Below are 21,908 nucleotides of genomic sequence, written 5' to 3'. Positions count from 1 at the left end.
GTCTGGTTCGCGGCAGACAATCAAAGAAATAGTCCCCGTGCCCGTCGGGCTCAGATTTCTTGAAGTTCAGGGGTAGACCAGCGCCCAACTTTTTCGGTCTTCCGATAAGATCGTTCTACGTATACGGTACGTTCAATCCGAGTTGACGGAAATTTTTCTATTCTATTATTTTCCATCTACAAATCCTCCATACATCAAGGAATTTTGCAAGTCTGATGTTGTAGGATCCCACGCAACCGGAGTGGAAGTAGCCATATCTAGGTCTCTAATAGCGGAGTCTTGTCGCCGTATTCCTTACATAGTTCACGAATACTGGCTCTTTAAACCCTTTGCATCGAGTCAGTGGACTATATGCATCTACCACAATATCGTGCTCATGGCAAAATGACACATTGTCCTTTCGAGAAAGCCAAGGATGTACCTCAACCTGGTTCCAAGAAGGCTTAATCGCCAGCTGGGGCCACTTCAATAGCTCCTTGTTAGATACGCCGATTGATTTGATTTTCCTGGCTTGACCGCATCCTGCATAGCTTTCCAGGTCTCCAGCCGCACCTTGCGAGATGACAATGGCGAATGAATTAAATACAGGTCAATGTAATCCAGGCTCGTAAGCCTCAAGAATCATCAATAGCTTCGGCTGTCGCCTTATACCCATGATGGGAGTTCCATAGTTTAGTGACGTAGTACACGTCCTCGCGCTTCGATCTCACTAAGCCAGCGACCAAGAGCACTGCCGCACTCGACCTCGGTACGGCAAAAATCAGCAAGATCACACATTGAAATAGTATAAACAGAAGAGATCACATTTACTATGACGGTCGCTAATAGTAGAATCCCCATGGATGTCACATTTCGCTGCCCCGACTACGCCCTGCATTGCTTGCCATCTCTCCAATCCAAAATAAGTTCGGGTTCCCAAAAGGCCAGCTCAGAAGGTTGAGATCGATGCAAGCCTCCGCACATTGTCGATAGACCGTGCCGCAGCGTTATAAAATCTTTACTCCGAAAGCTAACGCCCTAGTTCGATGGGTTAGGGCGTCTTTGACCGCGAAATCGTGAAATATAAACAAAAATTCGTTGCGGTCAAAGGAACGCAACTCCCAAACCGAGCCGAATAGATACGTATCGTCGTAATCAGATACGGTAACAAATAATTGTGCGTACTAGATCTGTGGGTTTTTATTGAAGGATGCGCGCGACGAGTTTCTAACGGCGAGTTTGCAGAATTTCAATTGCCGCCGGATGGAATGACGCGCTTCGGCTTCGTAATAGATTGCTTGATATTTAAAAGAACATCTCTTGGGGCACTGCAATGGCGTGTTTGAAATGGTCCACTGCGCCGTTTATTGAGCTCCAGGCGCGATTGTCTTTGTACGATGGGAGCGATGACACTCTGGAAGACGCAATCTTTGATCGCATACTCGATCTCAGGAATCTTCTGGCTGTCCCAGGAAAGAATGACGAGAGCAGAAATTCTCTAACTACGGGTAAGTCTAACTGTACCTACCCAGTAACCGGCGACGCTAACAACACTAGGGAAGCTGAATATCGACGGTGTCGAATTCAGCATTAATGAGGAGTTCATTAACGAGTCGTGTTTATTGGCGGACGAGCTGTCAATCGACGAAAAGATTGCCGCTGAGTATCTCCAGTACGGAACCGAATGCCAGGCAGAGCTAGATCGACAACCGTTACAATGTGCAGTTGTGCTATTTCATACAAGGAGAACGTTTATCCTCGACATCGTTAGAATGATCTTGGAGTACGCCGAACAGATCGATTTTAGCACTAGGCAGGTATTCATAGATATTACGAAGAAGTTAGCTACAAAGGACTTTGTGACTTTGGTTGTCAAGAGCATGACTGATGTACGTGCCAATCTGCAGCAGTTGCTGGAGAAAGAAGTCAGCGGGCATTTCTTGGGTCGCGATCAAGATGAATTGTTTGTGGAGAATATTAAGTTTAGACGAGAACATGCGTACCAAGAACACGAATCGCTGTCTCAAATTCTGATACTTCTGTGCCAGCTTCGGGTAGCCCCGGTCGATCCATTGAAATCATTGCTAGATGCTGCAGCAACGCTCGAGAATTACGATCAAATCCTTATTCACTATGCCAGTTGTATCGCCGCCTACTTTGACTCGTTATGTGCACCATTAGATGGAGACGATAATACACCAGCGAAAGAGGCATTCGCAAATGCTCTAAAAATCCAATCATACATTGCGGACAAGCGCCGAAATCCGCCAACAAAACTTACATATTTTCATGCTGCGATCGATCTGTGGTGGTACGTTTATTTCAGCGGTCTGTGCTCGAGAGAGCGAGCACTTGCTTCAGATCCGGTGTCAAAGGTTGACTACGTCATTGACATATATCGGCCAGCGCTAGAAAGTGTCATGAAGGGGGGAGCCTTGGAATTCATGACTGTTCTCGCTTACGACACCTCGGAAGGGTCCGAGTTGATGACAGAACATGTCGAGATGAGATTTCGGCTATTGTCCAAAACGCTTCAGCCGATATCAACTCGTCCCGATCTACAGGGGCCATCGCCAGCGAGGCAACCGCTATCATTAGAAGTCGCTTACAACGTGTCATCAAATTTTGACGAGAAGTTTGTAGAAGTCATGTCAAACTTAGTGGACGCGGTCATTTCGAACCTTGCCGATTTACTCAAAGATCTTCGATTTCGAGAGGAAGAGCTAGCATTTGGTGACGGTGTGTCGGAACATCTTGATGCAGACGACCAATCTCAAGAAAGCGATGACCTTGGAATAGTCGAACCTGAGCTAGAGAGATTCTTCATGTTTATTTCTTATCTATACACCCAGCGTCCTGACAGTGCGCTCTCGTTTTGGTCGGATCCGGAAGGAAATCTGTTTGGTTTCATTGTTTGGGCGTCACAGTCTCAGACTCCTTTGATGATTGCGACGTATTGTGATATGCTGGCCTCTATCTCGACGGGAGAAGAATCTGCTTTAGCTGCGCATACTTTCATGAAGGACGACGAGTCAGCCGGTAGTGGCGCTAGTTCACGAGACCACATGACTCATCGGATAAGCTGGGACTACATATCTGAGGTATTGGCGTACTACATCACGCAGTTAGAAAACTTCAATCCGGAGCATAATATGTTCGCATCGTCTGCCATCGCCCGTTCGCTTATTGGCATTCCTGATAAACCGGAGCTCGACGATGATGAGAGAATGGTTATTTCCAGCTATATTCGGTTGTTAGAGAAAGTTGCAACGTCAAGTTCGACTGCTCGTGGCGAGCTAATTGGCAGAAATACGCCTGACCTGTTATTTCGCCTCTTGGATTGCAACACACCTCTCACTGGAGCAATTCTTAACACAGTCAGAGCATTCTTGCAGGATGCCACTGCACCTGCGCGACATGTGGTGTGGAAACTTTTGGACGCCTATCTACTACATAATCCGATCCTAGTGACTCGAGCACCTTCTGTACTTGCTGGTGCTCCAGGTGGACTACATCACATATCCTTTAATGACAGGCTCACGATTCTCCTCCCAACATATCCAGATGTTCTTGCGCTGGTCTCGTTGGTCGAATGTCTAACTCAAGTCGCTGCTGGTGACACAATTAATGATCTTCCGTTTCCAGAGTTGTTAGGAGCCACGTATCGAGCTCCGTCGGGAATTCAGCCATACATCGACTTCGTCATTGACAATGTATTTTTAACCTCAGGCGCAGCAGAACTGACACCGCATCAGCAACTAGCTCTGCAATCAGTTTGCTTAAAATTCATCAGAAACTGCATCGAAAACTTTAATACAGACCTCGTGGCGCTTGGGTCAATGTCGTCCGGCGTGGAAGTCGGCACCGGTGGAGTCAATATTGAGTTTGCAATTAAGCCACACGGCTTGGTAAACTACATACGCATCCACCCATATATATGGGTCATGGAAAAACTATTCGAAGAACGAATATATGCAATAGTGTTCAGACTTGCGGCTTTAGGTATCGATATCATCACTGAGCCAGGACAGTACAAAGCACGAGCAGCAGAAGTAGTCAGGGTGGCTTTGCAGGTGATCTACCGAGTACTGCTGACTGAAGATGTATATCTAGATGTGATGGAAAGATTCTCGAAAGCTGATGATGCACCGGCTCAAATCAGTGGTGGAGGTGGCGCGAGAGGCTTGGTTGTTCCTGGGTCGTCTCGGGCGCTCATGGGAATGAGAAATTTTGAAGATGCAATACTATTCCACATTTATGTCGTCACGCAGTTTGCGCTGTATGTGAATTCAGAACAGGTATCTATTGCATCTGTCGCAATCAAAATTCTCGATATAATTGCTCGAGCGCCTCAGTTTTTGAATCTCGACTATGACATTCCGGCTCCCGGGTCGTACGCAAACGGTGCTGTTCCGGAGATTGCGGTCAAGACATCATTTGAGTCTGTCGAGTCAGGAAGACGGATAGGCGTTAACAGACTGCTCAGCGCCTTGGATACGGTCGAAGAATCAAGGCGTGTCATGTTCGGCTTCATTACGCAACTTGAACGGCCGGCAGTTCAATATACAGACTGGGACGACGTGGCAGACGATTCGGATACAGCAATCAGTAACCTGAAGCTCGAGATTCTCGAGTTTATATCGCGAAATTTGTGTAGCGTGTCGAGTAAAACGGCTGCTGCAAAGTCCGAACTTCCCTCTATAGACGCAGATCCTTCATTGTTGTCCGCCGTTCCGACGATCTCCCATTTCCTACTCGGATTCAGAATTCGGGACGGTGCAACGGCGGCCAGCACGACATTGCTCGAACATAATTACGCTCATGGTGGCGTTGATTCACCCGTTTCACTCTTCCGGACCGTCGTCAACATGCTTGATGAAAGTATAGTCAGTGCGGCTTCGAGTAGCAAGTTCACATGGCGGACAGCCGCGTATGCGCGAGCAGCTGTGGATATTGTCTATAAACTTTGCGCCGCCAATATTTCCTCGCCGGTCGCGCTCTCTCTCTTGCGATTACCAGAATACGACTTTTTCAGAACAAGAGTCGCTGCGGAGCCACTGGTCACCCCCGCCGGGACCCAATGGGAGACCTGTACATTCAAAGACATGCTCTTGTTGTCAAATAATCGGGATTATGACAAATTTGATAATCGTCACTTGGACCCGAAATCAGCGATTGTGACTTCTGACGCGGACGAGGATAAGGCAACGGGTGCACTCGTACAGTTTCTTGCTGGTCGGACATTCTTGCTGGAATATTTTGCAGTTGAGCTACACAGTGTAAGCGATCCTCCGACTTCTGTGTTTGAGAAATACGTACAGCTGCTTGTCTCAATGCGTGGAATTGAAAGTGCGCCAGTGTCAGTAGACGATTGGACCGCTCCTAGTTTGTTTGCTTGTGAGACAGCAAAAGCGTTAGAGTTAGTTGATTTCCTCGAAATCGATATCGAGGAATTGGCAACATGTTGGAATAATTCCAGTACTCCTCGCCAAGTACAGGATATCATTGGCGGAATGAGTCTAGAGATAGCTCCCCCTGACGTCGATGCATTGGTAGTCGGGAACGAGGCCAACATATTCGATGGCATTAGGTTGAGTGATACCTGCTGTTATCCGCTGCCACCACTTGCCGCAGCGACACCAGGATCTGCCGACTCACTAGCACCAATCGAGAATCTGTACGACATAGATCGTGTACGTGGGGTATTAGAGCTCAAGGTTCGAGAGCAGCAATACGCGAACCGTTTGTCGGATCCAGCACCAGAGAGCGTGACACGGCAGGTCGAGCGGATTGTCAGTGGTTGTCGACGACAAAATGCGATTTTGTGTCTCCGTCGGGCTCAGAGCCAGTGCTTAGCGGCGTGGTGCCGACTCTTACGGGTAATCTTGGTCGATACAGCGGCTCTTGAGTCCAAGTCAGATCGCGTACCTGGTCTGGACGCGTTTATTCTAGAAACTATGCAGGTTCTCGCTCCCAAGCTACTGCACTATGCGCATATATGGGAGTCACGAGTTGCCGAGCATTTAGCGTCGGCTTCTGTGGCGCTTGTTTCGTCAATCTCACCGTATCTCGGTCTCAGCGACGCCACGCACCCGGATACTATGTCCTCTGATGAAGAGGAGGAGGACGCAGCAACTGACATTGCACGTACGCTCTTCAGGGTATCGCTTGTTGCGGTGCAGAGTCCTCATGCTTCACCTTCGGTCAGAGCGGATTTGTACACGCTGATCAACATTTTCATATGTAATCACCCGCCACACCGACGCGGTAAACTATCGCAGCTGCAGCGCACGATAGAAAGTTGTGCCAACGGGTCTGCAGCAGCGGAGTCCACTTCGCCTGCGAAGGAAAATAGACTGATTGAACGCGTGGCGACGGACGCGGTTTCCGGCGAGGGTGTGACAAGGATTATGGCCCTGACAGTACTTCGCGCGTTTGCAGCTGTTGAGAACGCTACAGGGAGGTATTTTGTTTTGCACGCGTTGGTGCGGTATAACTTATTGTTGTTGCTGGTCCGATCTGTCAGACGAATTGACGAGGATTTGGATTATGAAAATAGAGGTAAGCATTCTGTTGGCCCATGAGATTTGAAATACCAGTGACTGACAAGAATAGTGTCAAACTACGAAGTCACCTCGTTCAAAGTAGCGCTCATGTTCCTGATTGAACTTGCACAATCCCGCGCAGGTGCGGCACAAATTATACAATCCGGCCTTTTCACAGTCCTCCAGAACACGAAGTTCCTAAGCATTGACCCCGACGTGGGGATATTCGCATATACATCCTCATCAGCCGCTGCAACTCCGGAAGCTGGAACCCACTGGTTCTGGCCGGTCAGCAATGCATCTGGTGCGGGCCGCAACGTGTACTTTGAGCTCGTGGCGCCGACGATGCGGTTGTTGACATGCTGCGTGCTAAGCATGGGACAGCGGAATTTGGGAGTGCTGAGGTTAGTCAAGGACGTGCTTAGTAAACGGATATTACTGGTGCGTGCGGTATTGCGACGCGTTGTGAGCCGGGATATTGGGAGTGAGAGGGTCATTGATGATGACGACGCGGCTGTTGTCGAGGCGGCGAAACTTGTTGTTTTGGTGTCGACGTTGACGCGAGCCATGGACGTCAATGATGATGCGAATGTATGATGTAGGCATGTAAGATTATGTGATTAGTATAGACTTGTAAATATTGCCAGTATTTCATGTACAATATTGAACTGTGAATTATATCAGTTATCGGTCCTACATCCTCCGCGGCCGCATAGAACGAATGGACAGTGCGTAAAACAGCAGCTAAGGAAGCGAAGTGTTCTGCTTAGCCGATAACCACCACATGTGTTCGCGCCGCAGGTTAGGGTAGATTGGGTAGATTGATTCAAGCGTTTGTCTAAACATAGAGCACAATTTTGATCTCGGTCGTACTTCTGTCGTACTTCAGTCGTGAAGTTCAAATCACCAAGCTAGAGCAAGCCAAATCATACCTCGTTTATAATATATATACACTGCAATAAACACAAATTACGCGTTATATTCTATCGCCCACCCCAGTGAATGTTATACTGATGACATTCTGCCCAGAACTTGTCGACCGAAGTGTCCGGATTCCGCTTAACCTGGATCTGCGGCGCACCAATAACAGCCTCGCCGTCCAACACGTACTGCTGGACCGGATCGGGGAACCGTGCTAGCGTGCCATTGTATTCGGCTCCACCGGCTGCGCGGAAGAGATAGTACATGAGCATGTTGGCCCAGGTGTACGACAGCGGGCCATGGTCGATGTGCATGTAGTCCAGGTACTGGGTTGAGAACGCGGCCGCCATTCTCGACCACTCGAATATCTCGATGCCACGCTTCGCTACCAACGCCCGTGTGACGCGGTCCATGTTGATGCCCGCGAGATCCATCGCCGCGGACTCGCGCCGCGCGCTCAAAGACCGGTACAAAAGAGGCACGTCAGCTCCGAACATGTCGCGAACAAACGTGACGAATTTGTCCATTCGGGACTTGAAAAAGACGAGTTCGTCCCAGACCAACTGGCGTCCGCCGCGGCCGAGGCCGACTTTGGAAAGGCTGTCGTATTTCTTTTTTCGCTCCGGTTCGGAAAGTTTGTCGTCACCGTCTTCGAACCGGCCTGCTTCGCGGAACACGCGCTCGTCCCACAATCCCGACTGGAAAAGAATCAGATCAGGGCTCTGGCCGTTCATACCGACGATCTCGTTCCAAACCGGCTTGAAAATCTTCTCGAACCGTTCTTCGAAGGCGACGTATTTGACGTGTGGCAGCCAGAACCACTCGGGACGATATGTATAGAGGGACGCGACGTGCCAGTGATACATAGTGAAGTTGAGGAGTGGGATGTGACATGCCATCGTCGTGTGGTCCCCGCCGTACTCTGAGTGATTCGTGACATGAGCTTGCTCGCCTAAATCGCTGCAGAAGAATTTAACCATGTATCTGTCGATAGAGTCGCCAAGGACGAGCACTCGGCGGTTGTGCGCCCAATTCACGCGGCGGACGAGGTCTTTCTGCTCGTCATTGAGTTCAAGTGGTAATGAGTCGCTTGTTTGGTTCTCTATTGCCTGCAGGGTTTTGACGTAATTGATCAAGTCTTTATGCCATTTATGAGGGGAGCGGTTGATGATATCTGATGGTGGCTCTACGTCGGTGAACGTAGGCGCTTTGTCGGTTGGGTAGATCGCAGAGTCGGGGTCGGGGATATCGATAAAATCAGTCTCGAAGTACGGGATCCATTGCACGTCGAGATTGTCGTCCGGGATGTGGAGGTAGCCCGGTTGGCGGTATGGGTCGCTGCATTGCAAGGGCATGCCAGACTCTGGGTTTGTATCCTGCTCTTCCGCTTCTGCTTCGTCGTCGTCTGTTGCAGACCAAGCTGGGGGCCTCCACGAGAGTAGAGACCCGAACCTAGACTGAAAGGAGTCGGCCTTTTCTTTGTCTTCGGTCATGATACCGGCATCGTTAGTTATTGTGGTACCACTCTCAATAGGGGCACCTCCTGCTCCCTCTGACGCAGTCACGGGTGAATCTTGCGTCGTCACGGTCGCGGTCTTCACAGAGCGGTTGTTGGCATCGACGCTTGACGACACCAGCATGACCATTATGAACATGGCACCGGCAAGAGCGACGAGAGTGATTACCAACCCGCGCGGGGAGAAGCGCGGGTTCATGATTGGGCCCATTGCTCTGTATGTTGTGTGAATATCGAGGAGGCGAGTGGGACATGGCCAGCAGGAGAAGCAATGCAAGGCGAAGGCGGCCAGGAGTGCGGCTGCAGTGAAGGCGGGCAGCACTTTTACGCAGCCATAACGGTATACTAAACTTCCTACGGAACACGCAAGGGCCAAGGTACGGGCCAATGGAAAACTTGCGACTCGGGTTCAGCAATACTATAACTATTTTTGAACATCACCTTACAAATTCCGCTATATTGATGCAGCACCAAGGAAGTGCAAGGGCGGCATCAGTATGTGCAAGAATGTTTATCTTGATGGTTGCAAACTTAGTTTTAGATCGATCGTTGATCGCAGCTACTAAGTAGTACGGGCGTGGTCAACTGTTCTGAATCTCGGTACAAACTAGCATTACCCTAGCCCATATTACTAAACCCTTAAGCTCACTTAAAGTTTGTGTTAGGGCTATGAATAAAGTTCGGTATAAATGGGCGATTGAACCATTTTCGTTGAACCCCTCTAATGTGCTTTCGCTTACCTAATAGGCACGGTTCCTGACTATTGTTGGGACCATGAACTAATCATTAGCACAACTAGAAATTCGGTCAAATTATTCAGCTGTCCAAAGTTCACGAAGCTCTGGTCTCACATTTTGATATTCTACAATTTGTACATCTAAAAACCTAGTAACCGAACGCCGCCACCATTGAAAATGAAAGTACACGGTAGGTTTACATCTGTCAGCTACTTTACCGTCCGCCCCAGTGAATATTGTACTCATGACACTCGTTCCAGAACTTTTCTACACTAGTATCGGGGTGCTCGGGCACGTCTATTGTTGGCGCGTTGCGGATGTTCTTGCCGTCAATGACGTACTGCCCCACCGGATCAGGTAATCTTAGAAGTTTGCCATCGTAATCGACGCCGCCGCTTGCACGGAAGAGGTAATACAGCATCATGTTGGCCCAGGTCACCGACAGGGGACCGTGGCCGACGTGCAGGTAGTCGTGATAGTGTGTCGAAAATCCTCTCACAAGTCTCGCCCACTCGAAGATCTCCAGACCATGGCGTGCCATCAACGCGCGCGACACGCGGTCCATGTTTATGGTCGGCAGATCCGCGTTCGTGGAGTCGCGGCGCGTCGTCAGACTACGGTACATCATTGGCGTGGTCTCTCCGAACTTGTCGCGCAGGTACATTATAAACTTGTTCATCCGCGCCTTGAAGAACTCGAGTTCCTCCCACGCCAGCTGGCGTCCTTCGCGACCGAGACCAGTCTCTTTCCGCTGTGCCTCTTTTTGCTTTTCTGTTTCATCGTCTTGCTTGTCTTCATCTGGCTGTTTCAGATTCCGATAGCTTTCTCTGAATGCGCGCTCGTCCCACAGTCCTGATTCGAACAAGATCAAATCAGGAGTATGTCCGTTCAGGCCGATGGCGTCGTTCCACACCGGCTTGAACAGGTTCTCGAACCTGTCTTCGAACGCGACGTGTTTGATATGCGATAGCCACCACCAGTGCGGACGCATGGGGTACATGGACGCGACGTGCCAATGGTAGATGGTGAAATTTAGATACGGGATCGCGCACGAGAATGTCGTGTGTTGGCCGCCGTATTCAGAGCTCTGGGTGTTGTGGTAGGTTCCCTTGAGATCCTCGCAGAAGAACTGGACCATGAAACGGTCGATCGAGTCACCGAGGACGAGTAAACGGCGGTTATGGATCCAGTTGACACGGCGGACTAGGTCCCGCTGGTCAGATGAGAGGTCGAGGATATCGGCAGATTCGGACTTGCTAGTTGTATGCTTCAGGATCGATTCGTACTGTAAGAGATCAAGTAGCCAGTTATGCGGTGCGCGATTCAGAACGTCTATCGGAGGCGCGGCGTCCTTAAACTCTGGGATTTTGTCAGTCGGGTAGTTCGCCGTCGAAGGTGGCGGCCTGTCGAGGAAGTCGTCCACAAAAGGGACCCACTGGGTCCTGCTGACTTCGTCTGGTATGTGTAGGTATCCGGGTTCGCGGTACGGATCCCGGCAGTGTGAAGGCGGGGAATTAAGATTCTGGCGGAGGCCGGCGACGTCCGAGTCCCAGTAGAGGAGGGACGACAATCCGTCGGAGGTCTCTATATTGCTGAGCGTGAGCTGAGCTGAGGGCGGCGACACGACGAACAGCAAAGCTACTCCGAAGAGTGCGGCTAAGGCGAGTGTGAGAGCGCGTGCGCGCAGCGACAGGCAGGCGTGTTTGTGCATCGCGACCATGGGCGCCATCTTCATAGGCGGGCTAGAAGTCGAAATGGGGAGACAATGACATGGAAGAAGCGGACCTTCTGGGACTCTGGAGTACTAATATCGGCTTAGCAAGACCCGGCGTCTGCATTTACCGGTGAGAGAGCCGCGTGTCGAGCGACCAATCTGAGATTTTAAGGGGGGTACTCTAAAAAAAGTAGGAGTCGGGGCCCGAGGGGCATGTACCGGATGAGCCAAGTGACTTCCGGTGCACGTGTCAGACCCGCAGAAGTTAGGGTCAGGTTCAGTACACTTTGTTCGTAAGGAGATTATAATGGCGATTCATGTGCGCTCAGCTCACTCGGTAATAGAAAAGGCGGCAGAACGCTGAAACCCACCAAGAGTCCCTGTGTAACAGCTGAGCGAGGCTGTGCGACTCACATTCGCCCGCACTCAAAACTATCCCTCGCTTAAGCAGGGCACCTAAACCTTAATTCGCATATACTAGCCGATCTGTCGATCCCCGGCGATCAATCATCATATTCGAGCAGGTAGTCTGTAGTTTACTAAGCACAGCATGCACGCGAGATGGGATTTTTCTAGCATGGTCCAGCACTCTGTCGGCGGCATATGTATGCTTGTAGCTATTTGTAACGTATAATCCGCAGCTTGCGGCTTGCAGATTCTATTTTCAGCTGCGGTATGGTAATCTTGAGTGTGAAGCCAACGGACAAGCAATTCCTAGTCGTTTCCATCTATCCTAGTCAAGCAATCAGGCATGTCATATCGATAACAAGCATTGGCGCACTATCAATGCCTTATCGTCAGCGAGCAGCCAGTTGGATTCCATTTATAGCCGCGTCATCGACTTGAGACCCCCGTAATGTTCCCGGCCGACTCCCCGTCCTTGCACTGACGGGTCCGTCTGGCCCGGGCCTCGGCGATTCCTCACGTCAATATCCAGGCCTCGGTTGTACTGGCAAACATTCAATTGGCAGTACAATTGAATCGGTTAAATCATTTAGTGGGTGCTAGTACAATTGGATCGGTTAAATCTTTCATACTGTTCCCGAACATCGCAAACTTTTATGCGTCTCGTGAAAAGTTCGGCAATTTCAGCCGCGATCCTAAGGCCGACTGTCACTCTCGGCTGCACGTGATATTTGTAAACTTTAATTACACGACGCGTCGGGGCGGGTTCTGTCTGAACATCGCCCACGCAGACTGTGTAATTCGCGATCCTTGCTCGGGTAGTACACTGATAGCCAATTATTTCGACAAGTACATGATTATTATTTTATTGTACTGCCATTGGGCGGATTACTAATATTAGGTGGCAGGATTCGGGGACCTCTCAATGTGAATCATGCAATATGCAATCAGAATACTTTCGCGTCTATGGTATGTGTACCACGCACTTCCTTTCGCATTGAATGTGCAAAAAGCTAAATCAACTAGAAAATCTCATAAGCGATAAAGTAAAGAGCCGGGTGGACGGACTCCAGACGCTCCGCCGTCTGGTGCTGAATCCCGCCACCACAGTCACACAAGATAAAAGTTACCACAAGATGATCGAGGGCGTGTTCCAGGTCGTTATAAAGGAGAAGCAGCTGTACGTCCGGTCAAATGGCGTCAAGGCTGGTCAAATTGTTGAGCGACTATCACTCGCGGCGTCAGTTTTTCGAACCATGGTCGAGCAGGGCGTGGAAATTTTTAGATCAAAGACGTTCAATGCGTTAACGAATCATATTGTGCAAGTCAGTATGCACGATAACGAGTTTATGGACCCGATTGCGTTGGATTATTTGAAGGCCCTCAAGACGCTGTGTGAGTATCCACCACATATTGAGCATCTGTCTGCTGAAGATTGGACGGATCTGGCGAGCTATTTGGCGGCGGGAATTGCGGTCCAGATCCAAGTAGCCGAGAGAGAACAGACCCGAAGGTTACGATCAGAGACGTTAGAATTAATCGCGTGCTTAGAGAACATGATGACGGCCGCGAACGCGCCGATCGCGTCGTGCGCGAGATTCATATACACATCATTACGCGAGTTATTGGTGTTCTTGACAGTCGAAACCGGTGTTCATCGCAACGTGTTTTGGTGCGTGAATAAGATCCTCACGTACACTATCCTCAACGACCGCGTGCTCTACGCTGAAATGGTCATGGATCTGATTCCGCTTGTCGCGTCGTTGTGGAATGGCAAGACAAACACCCTGAAAGAACAGCTAATTGCCACAATTGCTTACATTTACCCTGGCATTCAAACTCTCGCAACCAATAAAATTGGTGAACCGATGCGAAATCTGGTGTACGTTATCTTCGCGGAGTATCGCGGAAGACTACAACGTGAAATGTTACAAATAGACGATATCACGCTCTCGCCATGTGAGACGATGGCGTGGTTGAGCACTTCTCATTTTTATTTGTCATCCGAGAAGAGCATTGTTCCGTGGATGATTCTCATGATCCTTGCTCTTTGCAACGAGTTCATCGATCTGGAATCGTTCGAATCGAGAACTGCCGGTGAGTCTCGTTCTCTTGACCATATAATTCTATTTGCTAACAGACTTAACAGTAAACTACGTCTCGCCAACTGCCGACTTATCCCGCAAACGCCGCCGCCTAATCGACTCCGACTCTGATACAATCCAGGAAGACACAAGCCCGAGCACCTATACCGACCAACTCTTCAGCAAACTCGCATTGTCGACTGAACCGCATCAGCTCGCGCTTCTGCAGCTTATCTCGTTTATCCTGCATCTCGATCGACGACCCCGGAATATCCAGAGTTATGTACCGCGCCTGAACACGTTTGCGGCGTCCGACAATAGTAGTATCGCATGTTGGGCGATGGTATCTCTCGCGGCACTGACGACTTCAGATGATGCTCGGAATTCCGAATTCGAGAGCGACTGGTTTGAATCGTGGGAGTTGTGTAGCCGTCGCGTGGCGTCTCCTGCCACTTGTCAAGCAAGCTGCCATCTTTTGCGTAACTTACTTAGCTCCGGTGTAGTACCGTACGCCAAAGTGGCGACAATAATCAACTCCCTGATTCCGTCTGTCGAAACAATCGGGCCGGTAATCGTATGCGACTCGTCACTTGGTTTCTGGGAGGCCTGTCTGCGCGCGCGTCAACTGGCATCGCCAAAGCAGGGTAGTGACGCTGCGGACAGGATCGTGAAGTGGGTCTTCGCGAGGATCATGACCGGTGGGAGCACTTGGCGGAGACCAGGGCGCATATTCAGGAACACGAATATTTGCTCTGTTGCGAACTTTGTATTGAGATGTTGTGGCCGTGAAGTACTACCGGCCGTCAAACAGCGAGGTATGCCGTGCAAGCTCGAGTCTGGGATCATCGAGTTCCTTTATCAGTTGGATCATGATAGGGACATCATCAATTACATGGTCCTTATCGGCAAATTGGACGCTGGAGACTCTCGTACAGGTGAAGATAATTCGTTTGTATGCCAGTACTCTGCTGCAGTGGAAGACACAATAATGGAATCTCTGGCTATGATTCTCGACGACTACGCCGCTATCGCGGAGACCACCACGACTGCCGAAGTTACCGAGAATCAGTTCGATAATGTCCTCCTGGCAGTACTCATTGACTCTATGATCGGGAGACTTCACCGCATTCAGCGCTCCGGAACTCCGCTCGTACAGAGACTATTCCACGACATGGCCTTCAGAATCCAGAATGCAGATTCAAAATCAGAGTTCGCCATGATGGTCATCAATTCACTCGCATCGATTGACAGCAGCATGAATTTTCGCGACTCAGCTAACTCGTTTGCTGCGCTATTTGGTCCCGTATGCACCGCACTGGAAGGAAGGCTGTATACTTCATCCGACACCCCTGAGACTGGAAATACACGTGGTAGCACTGATACGGATTTTGATAGAATATCGAATAAGAATAGGCAGCATATCCTTGAACTCGCAGATGTGCCGCGAAGTTGGAAGGCGTCGTCGGTTGCGTGGACGGCGCGACAATGCAGCACCGTCGCGCGTTTGCGGACGCAGATTATCCTCGCGTCCTCGAGGGATATATACACAGACATATTAAAGCACTTTAAGCGCATGCCACTACTGATTCTCAACATCAATCTGCCAGAGTTATTGGAAGTGTTAACGACTGAGTTCATTGAGAACAAAGATATTAGCGCGGTTGAAATGGCTTTCCGGCTGATTGGATCTCGCCTGCTGCCTCGCTACGAATACGAACGATCAGAAGCAACGGTTGTTTTTTGTGCAAAAGCTCTTAGCGCTACAGCTCATTTATGGGTGCCGCCTACGACGTTGAACCACGGATTGCGGACAATGGCGACTGACATCTATAAATGGACAGTTCGTCTGGCACTCGAAAAAATGACAATGTCGTATTTTGTAAGGTGTAACCTCGCCGTGCTCCTACTAGACATTCAAAGACTGGATCGGAGCTTCAGAGGAGAGGCGGACATGCCATCGCCAAGGGCATATTTCCTGCAACTGCTGACAGATAGCGATTGTCGCGTGCGATACCAACTCGCGATGGTGATGCCAGGTTTCATCAAAGAGTATAGTATCACAGATCACGCGGCTGTGTACGCCGACATTCACGAGTCGTTGGATAACTCTTCCGAACACACAGAAGGCATGATACTCCGCAGTCTGACGATCGCAAAATTATTGTCAACCTCCCCAGCAATGGTACGCTCAGCTGTCTTCAATCTCGTAGAAATGGCGGAGTTTCACGAAATCGAGGAATACGTTGCGTATTGTTTTCGGGCAGCGGCGATGGAGCAGGGCCTACCGGACCCGCGGACATTGTTCGATATATTTAGTCCGCAGATCATATACACCCGCTTCGAGTCGAACGAGTCGTTTGATGATTTTCCGTTTAAGATATTCGGCTATAGATCTAGGAAGGACTTCTTTGAAAGTAACTTTCAGGAGTATGTCGCGCAGCTGGTGACTAGTCTACGTCCTGGATTGTTGAACGAAATCGAGGAGCTCGCGCAATTGATTGGTATGGGCACGTCCAGCATCGTTTTGCAGTCTCTTGCTAGGATCATGGCTTATGCGTGCAGCGGATTTTTGAATGACGGGGAGAATATGGCGCGGGTGCTAGACGTCTTGAACACATTCTTCTCTTCAAAGGAGTTCTCTGAGGCATGCCGAGAGCGCGTATCAACTGCATCAGCAATCTTGTTGAATATAATGGATGTCAAGAGTATTTCCGCAAAAGATTTCCAGGTGGCTGGATTTGAAGATGCAGCAAAAAGATGGAACGATTTGAATCGGTACTCTGTCGGAGTGGAATTAGCAGATCAGAACCAGCCTTCATACGACCCACCGCGAATATTCGCGGCTATCCAAACGCTAGGCGAATTCGGAAACTTTGATCTGAAAGCCCAAGAAGCTAAGAATCAGGTTGGGTCGTTTGTATATATTGCCAGGCTGATTCTCGACATGCTTTCCAAGTGCACCAACGGCGTGCAAATGTGCAGTGTAATTAGGACCTTGAAGGTGCACATGGCGCTCAAGGATATGACGGCAAAGCGATACCCCGCGCGGATGATCTTGCATGCCGTTGTCCCGTTGCTGACGGTTTTGGAATGCGCAAGTGATATACTCGACATTGTGCATACGCTGCTCGGGTCACATGGCCTTGTTTACTCGGAGCTTCGGACTCGTCCTATTTGGAGAGAGGACCTTTTTGTACGGTTCGTTCTCGAAGTTAGTTTTTACTTGCAGAAGCTTGAAATAGGACCGGATTCGAACAGCTTTGTGCCTATTAAATTAGCCAAGCGGTTCAAGTCAGATGTTGTGGCAGCGATCGTCAAACATGCAAGTCGAAACAAAGTTGTTCAGAAGCACGAGCGGTGGCTGCGGTCCATGGTGCTCTACGACGCAAACGATGAGAATGCGATTTCTGCATGGACAAAACTGGAGATCGTCCAAGTTATTCTTGATAAGGATAAAGTGTTTGCAGATTCGGGTCGGAAATATGCCTTGAAGTTATTGGCTTTAGAACTCGGCAGGTCAGATGCGTCTAGCGACAGTCTACTATCGCACGATGATGATTGTAAAGAAATTGCGCCATCTCTCTTGCGCATCTGTCAGGAGCACGACGTCCTGGACGACTTTACCATTTGGGCGGCGCATATCTGCGGACGAGCGTATGCATCAAGTGGGATTGTACCAGCACAGTGGCATGATGATATCCCGATTCATCCTACAGACAATGCGTGTCTTGCACATGAAGATCAATATCAGATATTTTCGATTGTGTCTTGCATATTGGACCTCCTAGATTCCGACGATTGCGCGGTAGTGAGACTTGCTGAGGCGACGCTCAGACGGATCTTCTTGCACCTGCGGAGTCAACATGACATGCAACAAGCGCTTCCGGATTATATCGTCGAGGCGGTGCTATTTGACGAGACGGACATGTCACTCGGAAGGGAAGCAATTACGCAACCGTCGGAACTGCCAACTGATATGAAGTTCGATGCATGGGCACGTCGCATAGCTACAACCGTATGCTCGGTACTGCGGACTCCGCACAGGGCATTTTATGCAAATCTTCCGGTCCTGATCAAAGCTGTGGACGGATTCGCGGCGAAAATACTGCCGCATCTGATGCATGAATACGTCTTGAACAAAACGAAATCAAAGGAAGTTACTTTTATTTTCAACGACTGCTTCCGCTCAGTGTCTGATGACACAGTCGAACATGCGTCCCTGCTCATGAGAACGTTCATTTATCTCCAAAATCAGCCGTTTATTCCAGATCAGAACCAGTTGCTTAGGTTTCGCTGTATAGAGGGCCTGGACTACTTGGCTTTTCTAAATGCGGCATTGGTTTGTAAGATGTACAGCGCGGCGTTCTTGATCTGCGACTGTATTTGGAGTACTGGAGTCAGTGAAGACACGCTGTGCAAGTACCTTATCCAAATCTATAAAGGTATCGACGACCCTGATGCACTCTATGGCGTTTCGACCGAAGCTACAGTGCAATCGATTATTGACTTCTCGGAATTTGAGCATGATGGCTGGAAATCTCTGTCTTATCGGGGTGCCATGTTAGATAACGACATACAGCAGGCCTCTCGCAACCCGGCCAATATTCTCGGTGTCTTCAACGCGTTCTCGAACGTGGGCCTTAACGGGCTGTCTATGGGCGTATCAAACTCTGACTTTTTGGGTATGAATGCTTCTGAGCAGATTTACGAAGCCTCTTGGAAACTGGGGCAGTGGGATATCCCAGTTGTCAGTCACGCCAGCTCGCGTCACTCGGTTATCTATGAAGTTCTTCAGAAAGTTAACAAGACGTCCATTGATCCTGTTCTCGCAGATCGTCTCAAAGCCGACAATTTGGTTCGAGATTCGAGTATTGCAATTTTCAAGAACCTAGCAATCGGTCTGAATACCGCGCACAGCGTTCGCGAGGCAATGTATTCTTTCGCTGTACTCACCGAAGCTTGGGAAATTTGGTCGGTAAAGCATCCCAATGATGTATATCATATTTTGGATAAATTTGAAAACCGAATGAAGTGGACCGAGGAGACGCGGTAAGGTTTACTTCAGCGCTACACTAGTTTGGGGCTTGTCTGACGTTTGTTTAGATTCTCACACTCTGAAGACATTTTGCTTGCTCGACAAATGATGTTCAACGCCTTGTCTCGGACAGGGCTCCACTCGTTTGAAATGAAGAGGCAAGAATTGTTGCTTGCAGAGACGGTATCTCTGAAGAATATGACGAGCGCCGCACGAAAACATGGAGAGCTTCAGAAGGCGCTGTCATTTTCTGTCAAATTCGACAACCTTGCAGAAGGTTCGTTCGATGATAAAAATGCAATCCTGCGCACGCGTGTACTCGAAACCTCCAATGTGTTGTGGGCGAAGGGCGAGAGAGCTGTGGCGATTAAAATGTTGAAATCATTAGTTGATGAGGAGGACGGTCGAGATTGTTTTCATGCACTTCAAGTTGCCCCTACTACTGTGCTGGCTACATTGGTATGTGAGCGACGCGAAGAAATTTGGCTCTACCAAAAGTACTAACAGCTGAAGGCTCGATGGATTTCGACTGCACGTCAAGAACGGCCCGATGATATTTTGACCAATTACTTAGATCCAGCTGTAGAGAAGGCTTCAGGTCTGGTTGGAGAAGGCACTCTCAAGTCCCATGTATATCACGAGTACGCGGTGTTTTGCGATAGCCAGCTGAAGAATGAGTCGACTCTGGAAGATTTCAGTCGCGTGGATCGCATGAGAGCAGACAAGATGATCGAGAAGGCGCGTCTGAAGGAAATGATCAACTCGACTCAGAGTGAAAATCAGAAAAGGGTGTGCAGATCTCATCTCTCCAAAGTAGAAAAAATGCTGGCAATTGACGATGCCGAGTACCAGCGACTTGTATCGAATAGACAGACATTTTTGGAAAACAGCATTACGTTTTACTTGATGAGTCTTGCAGCATCTGACGAGTTTGACGAGGATAGTTTCAGGTTTTGTTCTCTATGGCTTGCGAATTCAGCGGATGATATTGCAAATAAAGCAACAGAAACGCTACTTGATACTATTTCTACTGGTAAGATGGTAAATTGGATCAATCAGCTTTCGTCGCGTTTGTTACATGAAGATACGCGTTTTCAGAAGGTTTTGCAGAAGTTGGTTACCAAGATATGTCGCAACCATCCGTATCACAGCCTCTACCAGATTTCTGCTCTTACGATGACAAAAAGCGGCGGTAGAGGTGCCTCTGCAAGGAATGCCGCCCTGCGAGCTAAGGCTGGGATAGATATCTGGACTAGTCTGAAGTCAACACATTCATATTGGTCTCGTTACCTCCAGCCCGTTGAAGAATTCTGCCGGAAAGCGATTCCATTGTCGAAATTCCAGTTAAAAAACCGCAGCGGCTATAAGCCAGAGATGTTACCAGATCGGTCGTGGTGGGACAGGGCAATAAATGCCCTCCAGCTACCGCCACCAACGATGAATATTTCTGTTCGCCCAGATGGTGAGTATTCAGCAGTCCCCAAAATGGTAAGCGTAGACAAGGATGTCGGTCTAGCGGCCGGAATAAATATGCCCAAGGTCGTGAAAGCTAAGGCGGACGACGGAAACACCTACACTATGCTGGTAAGAATATAGCGCTTATTGTTGTAGCAGTCTATAATTCTAACTGTGCTATTCTAGATGAAAGGCGGAAACGATGATCTCCGGCAAGATGCCATTATGGAGCAAGTATTTGAGCAAGTGAACAGCTTCCTCCGCAAGAATGAGTCAACGAAGCAGCGTAATATGCATGTGCGTACTTATAAAGTCATCCCTCTCAATCCTTCTTCCGGTATTATCGAGTTCGTTCAGCATACAGTTGCTTTTCTGAACGCGGTTCAGCCACTGCATGAAGCTTATTATCAAGACGATTGGAATCATTCAAGAGCCAGAAATGTTATCAAGGCCGCCCTAGAGAAGAAAGACTGGTCAGTTTCTGACCGCGTGCGGGCATACAAAGAAGTGGCGAAGCACGTCCATCCGGCCCTGCGTTTCTTTTTCCTGGAGAGGTTCCGAACGCCTCACGAATGGGTCCAAAGCAAGACAGTATACACCCGTGGAACTGCAGCTATGTCGATCCTAGGATACGTTCTCGGACTGGGAGATCGTCATTGCAATAATATCCTCCTGGACACGTCCACAGGAGAGCCAGTCCATATTGATTTGGGTATCGCTTTCGAACAAGGCCGGCTCCTTCCGATTCCAGAGACTGTCCCATTTAGGTTGACTCGAGACATCGTAGACGGAATGGGAATAAGCGGAACGGAAGGTGTTTTTCGGAGATGTTGCGAATTCATGCTTGACGTGTTGCGGCAGGAAGCGGAAAATATAATGACGGTGCTGGAGGTCTTGAAATATGACCCTCTCTATTCTTGGTGCGCCTTTCTGTTGTCTAATTACGTTTGTATCCTGACTAACGCAGTACCAGGACCATCTCGCCACTTCGTATGAAACGATTCGAGGATACCGAAGACACCGATCCCCTATCTAAACAAGTTACTCCAAGTCCTAAACAAGACGGGTCCGAAGCCGAGCGAGCGTTACTTGGAACGAGTCAAAAATTGTCAAAGACTCTCAGTGTAGATGCTGTGGTGAACCAGTTGATTCAACAGGCTTCAGATCCTCATAATTTGGCAATGTTGTACTTTGGTGAGGTCTATGCTCAGTTGCTAGTGATTGTGTCCTAACTGTTCACACAGGATGGACCGCATTTTATTGAATCGTTCCAGTCACGGACGAATCGTGTCGCTGTCGTAGGGGCATTGAAGGTACCAACTCTTTCGTTGGTCCGAGGCTACGGAGTCAAGGAGAAACACTGGTGCATATGCAAGTTCATGTTATAGATCATATGTTGGCTTTGGGATTATGAAGTGTAGCATGTCATATGGAACTAAGGAGTTTGGGTTGCATTATCTGTCAATTGGTGTATTAGATACAAATTTGGGGAACAAGCAGCATTTCTTCCGCTGGCT

The 21,908-nt window shown here is 49.1% G+C and overlaps 4 protein-coding genes across 4 annotated transcripts; 2 read left to right on the top strand and 2 right to left on the bottom strand.

Moving 5' to 3' along the window:
• The first annotated feature begins 958 nt into the window (after positions 1-958).
• On the top strand, positions 959-7,198 carry V1508DRAFT_413507 (nucleoporin Nup186/Nup192/Nup205). The gene is made up of 3 exons (XM_066939795.1): positions 959-1,487; positions 1,537-6,540; positions 6,595-7,198. The coding sequence occupies exons 1-3, from the start codon at positions 1,313-1,315 to the stop codon at positions 7,119-7,121; spliced, it is 5,706 nt and encodes a 1,901-aa protein (XP_066797215.1). The 5' UTR covers positions 959-1,312; the 3' UTR covers positions 7,122-7,198.
• A 102-nt stretch (positions 7,199-7,300) lies between these two features.
• V1508DRAFT_42280 (uncharacterized protein) lies at positions 7,301-9,355 on the bottom strand. Its single transcript, XM_066941066.1, has one exon. The coding sequence runs from the start codon at positions 9,170-9,172 to the stop codon at positions 7,508-7,510; it is 1,665 nt and encodes a 554-aa protein (XP_066797214.1). The 5' UTR covers positions 9,173-9,355; the 3' UTR covers positions 7,301-7,507.
• Positions 9,356-9,470: 115 nt separating this feature from the next.
• Positions 9,471-11,760, bottom strand: V1508DRAFT_413503 (uncharacterized protein). The gene is made up of 2 exons (XM_066939794.1): positions 9,959-11,760; positions 9,471-9,888 (listed from the first exon to the last, which is right to left on the bottom strand). Exons 1-2 carry the CDS (start codon positions 11,431-11,433, stop codon positions 9,774-9,776), a joined length of 1,590 nt encoding a protein of 529 aa, XP_066797213.1. The 5' UTR covers positions 11,434-11,760; the 3' UTR covers positions 9,471-9,773.
• Positions 11,761-12,726: 966 nt separating this feature from the next.
• Positions 12,727-21,905, top strand: V1508DRAFT_413497 (uncharacterized protein). Its single transcript, XM_066939793.1, has 7 exons — positions 12,727-12,786; positions 12,844-13,914; positions 13,967-18,950; positions 19,005-19,395; positions 19,450-20,520; positions 20,578-21,311; positions 21,365-21,905. Exons 1-7 carry the CDS (start codon positions 12,759-12,761, stop codon positions 21,621-21,623), a joined length of 8,538 nt encoding a protein of 2,845 aa, XP_066797212.1. The 5' UTR covers positions 12,727-12,758; the 3' UTR covers positions 21,624-21,905.
• Positions 21,906-21,908: the final 3 nt, after the last annotated feature.

Source organism: Lipomyces doorenjongii (genome assembly GCF_038497915.1).
Source record: "Lipomyces doorenjongii strain NRRL Y-27504 unplaced genomic scaffold V1508scaffold_12, whole genome shotgun sequence".
Lineage (NCBI taxonomy): Eukaryota > Fungi > Ascomycota > Lipomycetes > Lipomycetales > Lipomycetaceae > Lipomyces > Lipomyces doorenjongii.
This window is presented reverse-complemented; position numbering and strand designations above follow the sequence as displayed.

Bases quoted from the DNA above. Each gene is read 5' to 3' on its own strand.
- V1508DRAFT_42280 (XM_066941066.1), bottom strand. From the start codon at position 9,172: ATGGGCCCAATCATGAACCCGCGCTTCTCCCCGCGCGGGTTGGTAATC.
- V1508DRAFT_413503 (XM_066939794.1), bottom strand. From the start codon at position 11,433: ATGAAGATGGCGCCCATGGTCGCGATGCACAAACACGCCTGCCTGTCG. The intron at 9,889-9,958 runs CTGGAACGAGTG...ATGTAAACCTAC, and splicing joins GATACTAGTGTAGAAAAGTT to CGTGTACTTTCATTTTCAAT.
- V1508DRAFT_413507 (XM_066939795.1), top strand. From the start codon at position 1,313: ATGGCGTGTTTGAAATGGTCCACTGCGCCGTTTATTGAGCTCCAGGCG. The intron at 1,488-1,536 runs GTAAGTCTAACT...TAACAACACTAG, and splicing joins CAGAAATTCTCTAACTACGG to GGAAGCTGAATATCGACGGT. The intron at 6,541-6,594 runs GTAAGCATTCTG...TGACAAGAATAG, and splicing joins TTTGGATTATGAAAATAGAG to TGTCAAACTACGAAGTCACC.
- V1508DRAFT_413497 (XM_066939793.1), top strand. From the start codon at position 12,759: ATGCAATCAGAATACTTTCGCGTCTATG. The intron at 12,787-12,843 runs GTATGTGTACCA...TAAATCAACTAG, and splicing joins AGAATACTTTCGCGTCTATG to AAAATCTCATAAGCGATAAA. The intron at 13,915-13,966 runs GTGAGTCTCGTT...CAGACTTAACAG, and splicing joins GTTCGAATCGAGAACTGCCG to TAAACTACGTCTCGCCAACT.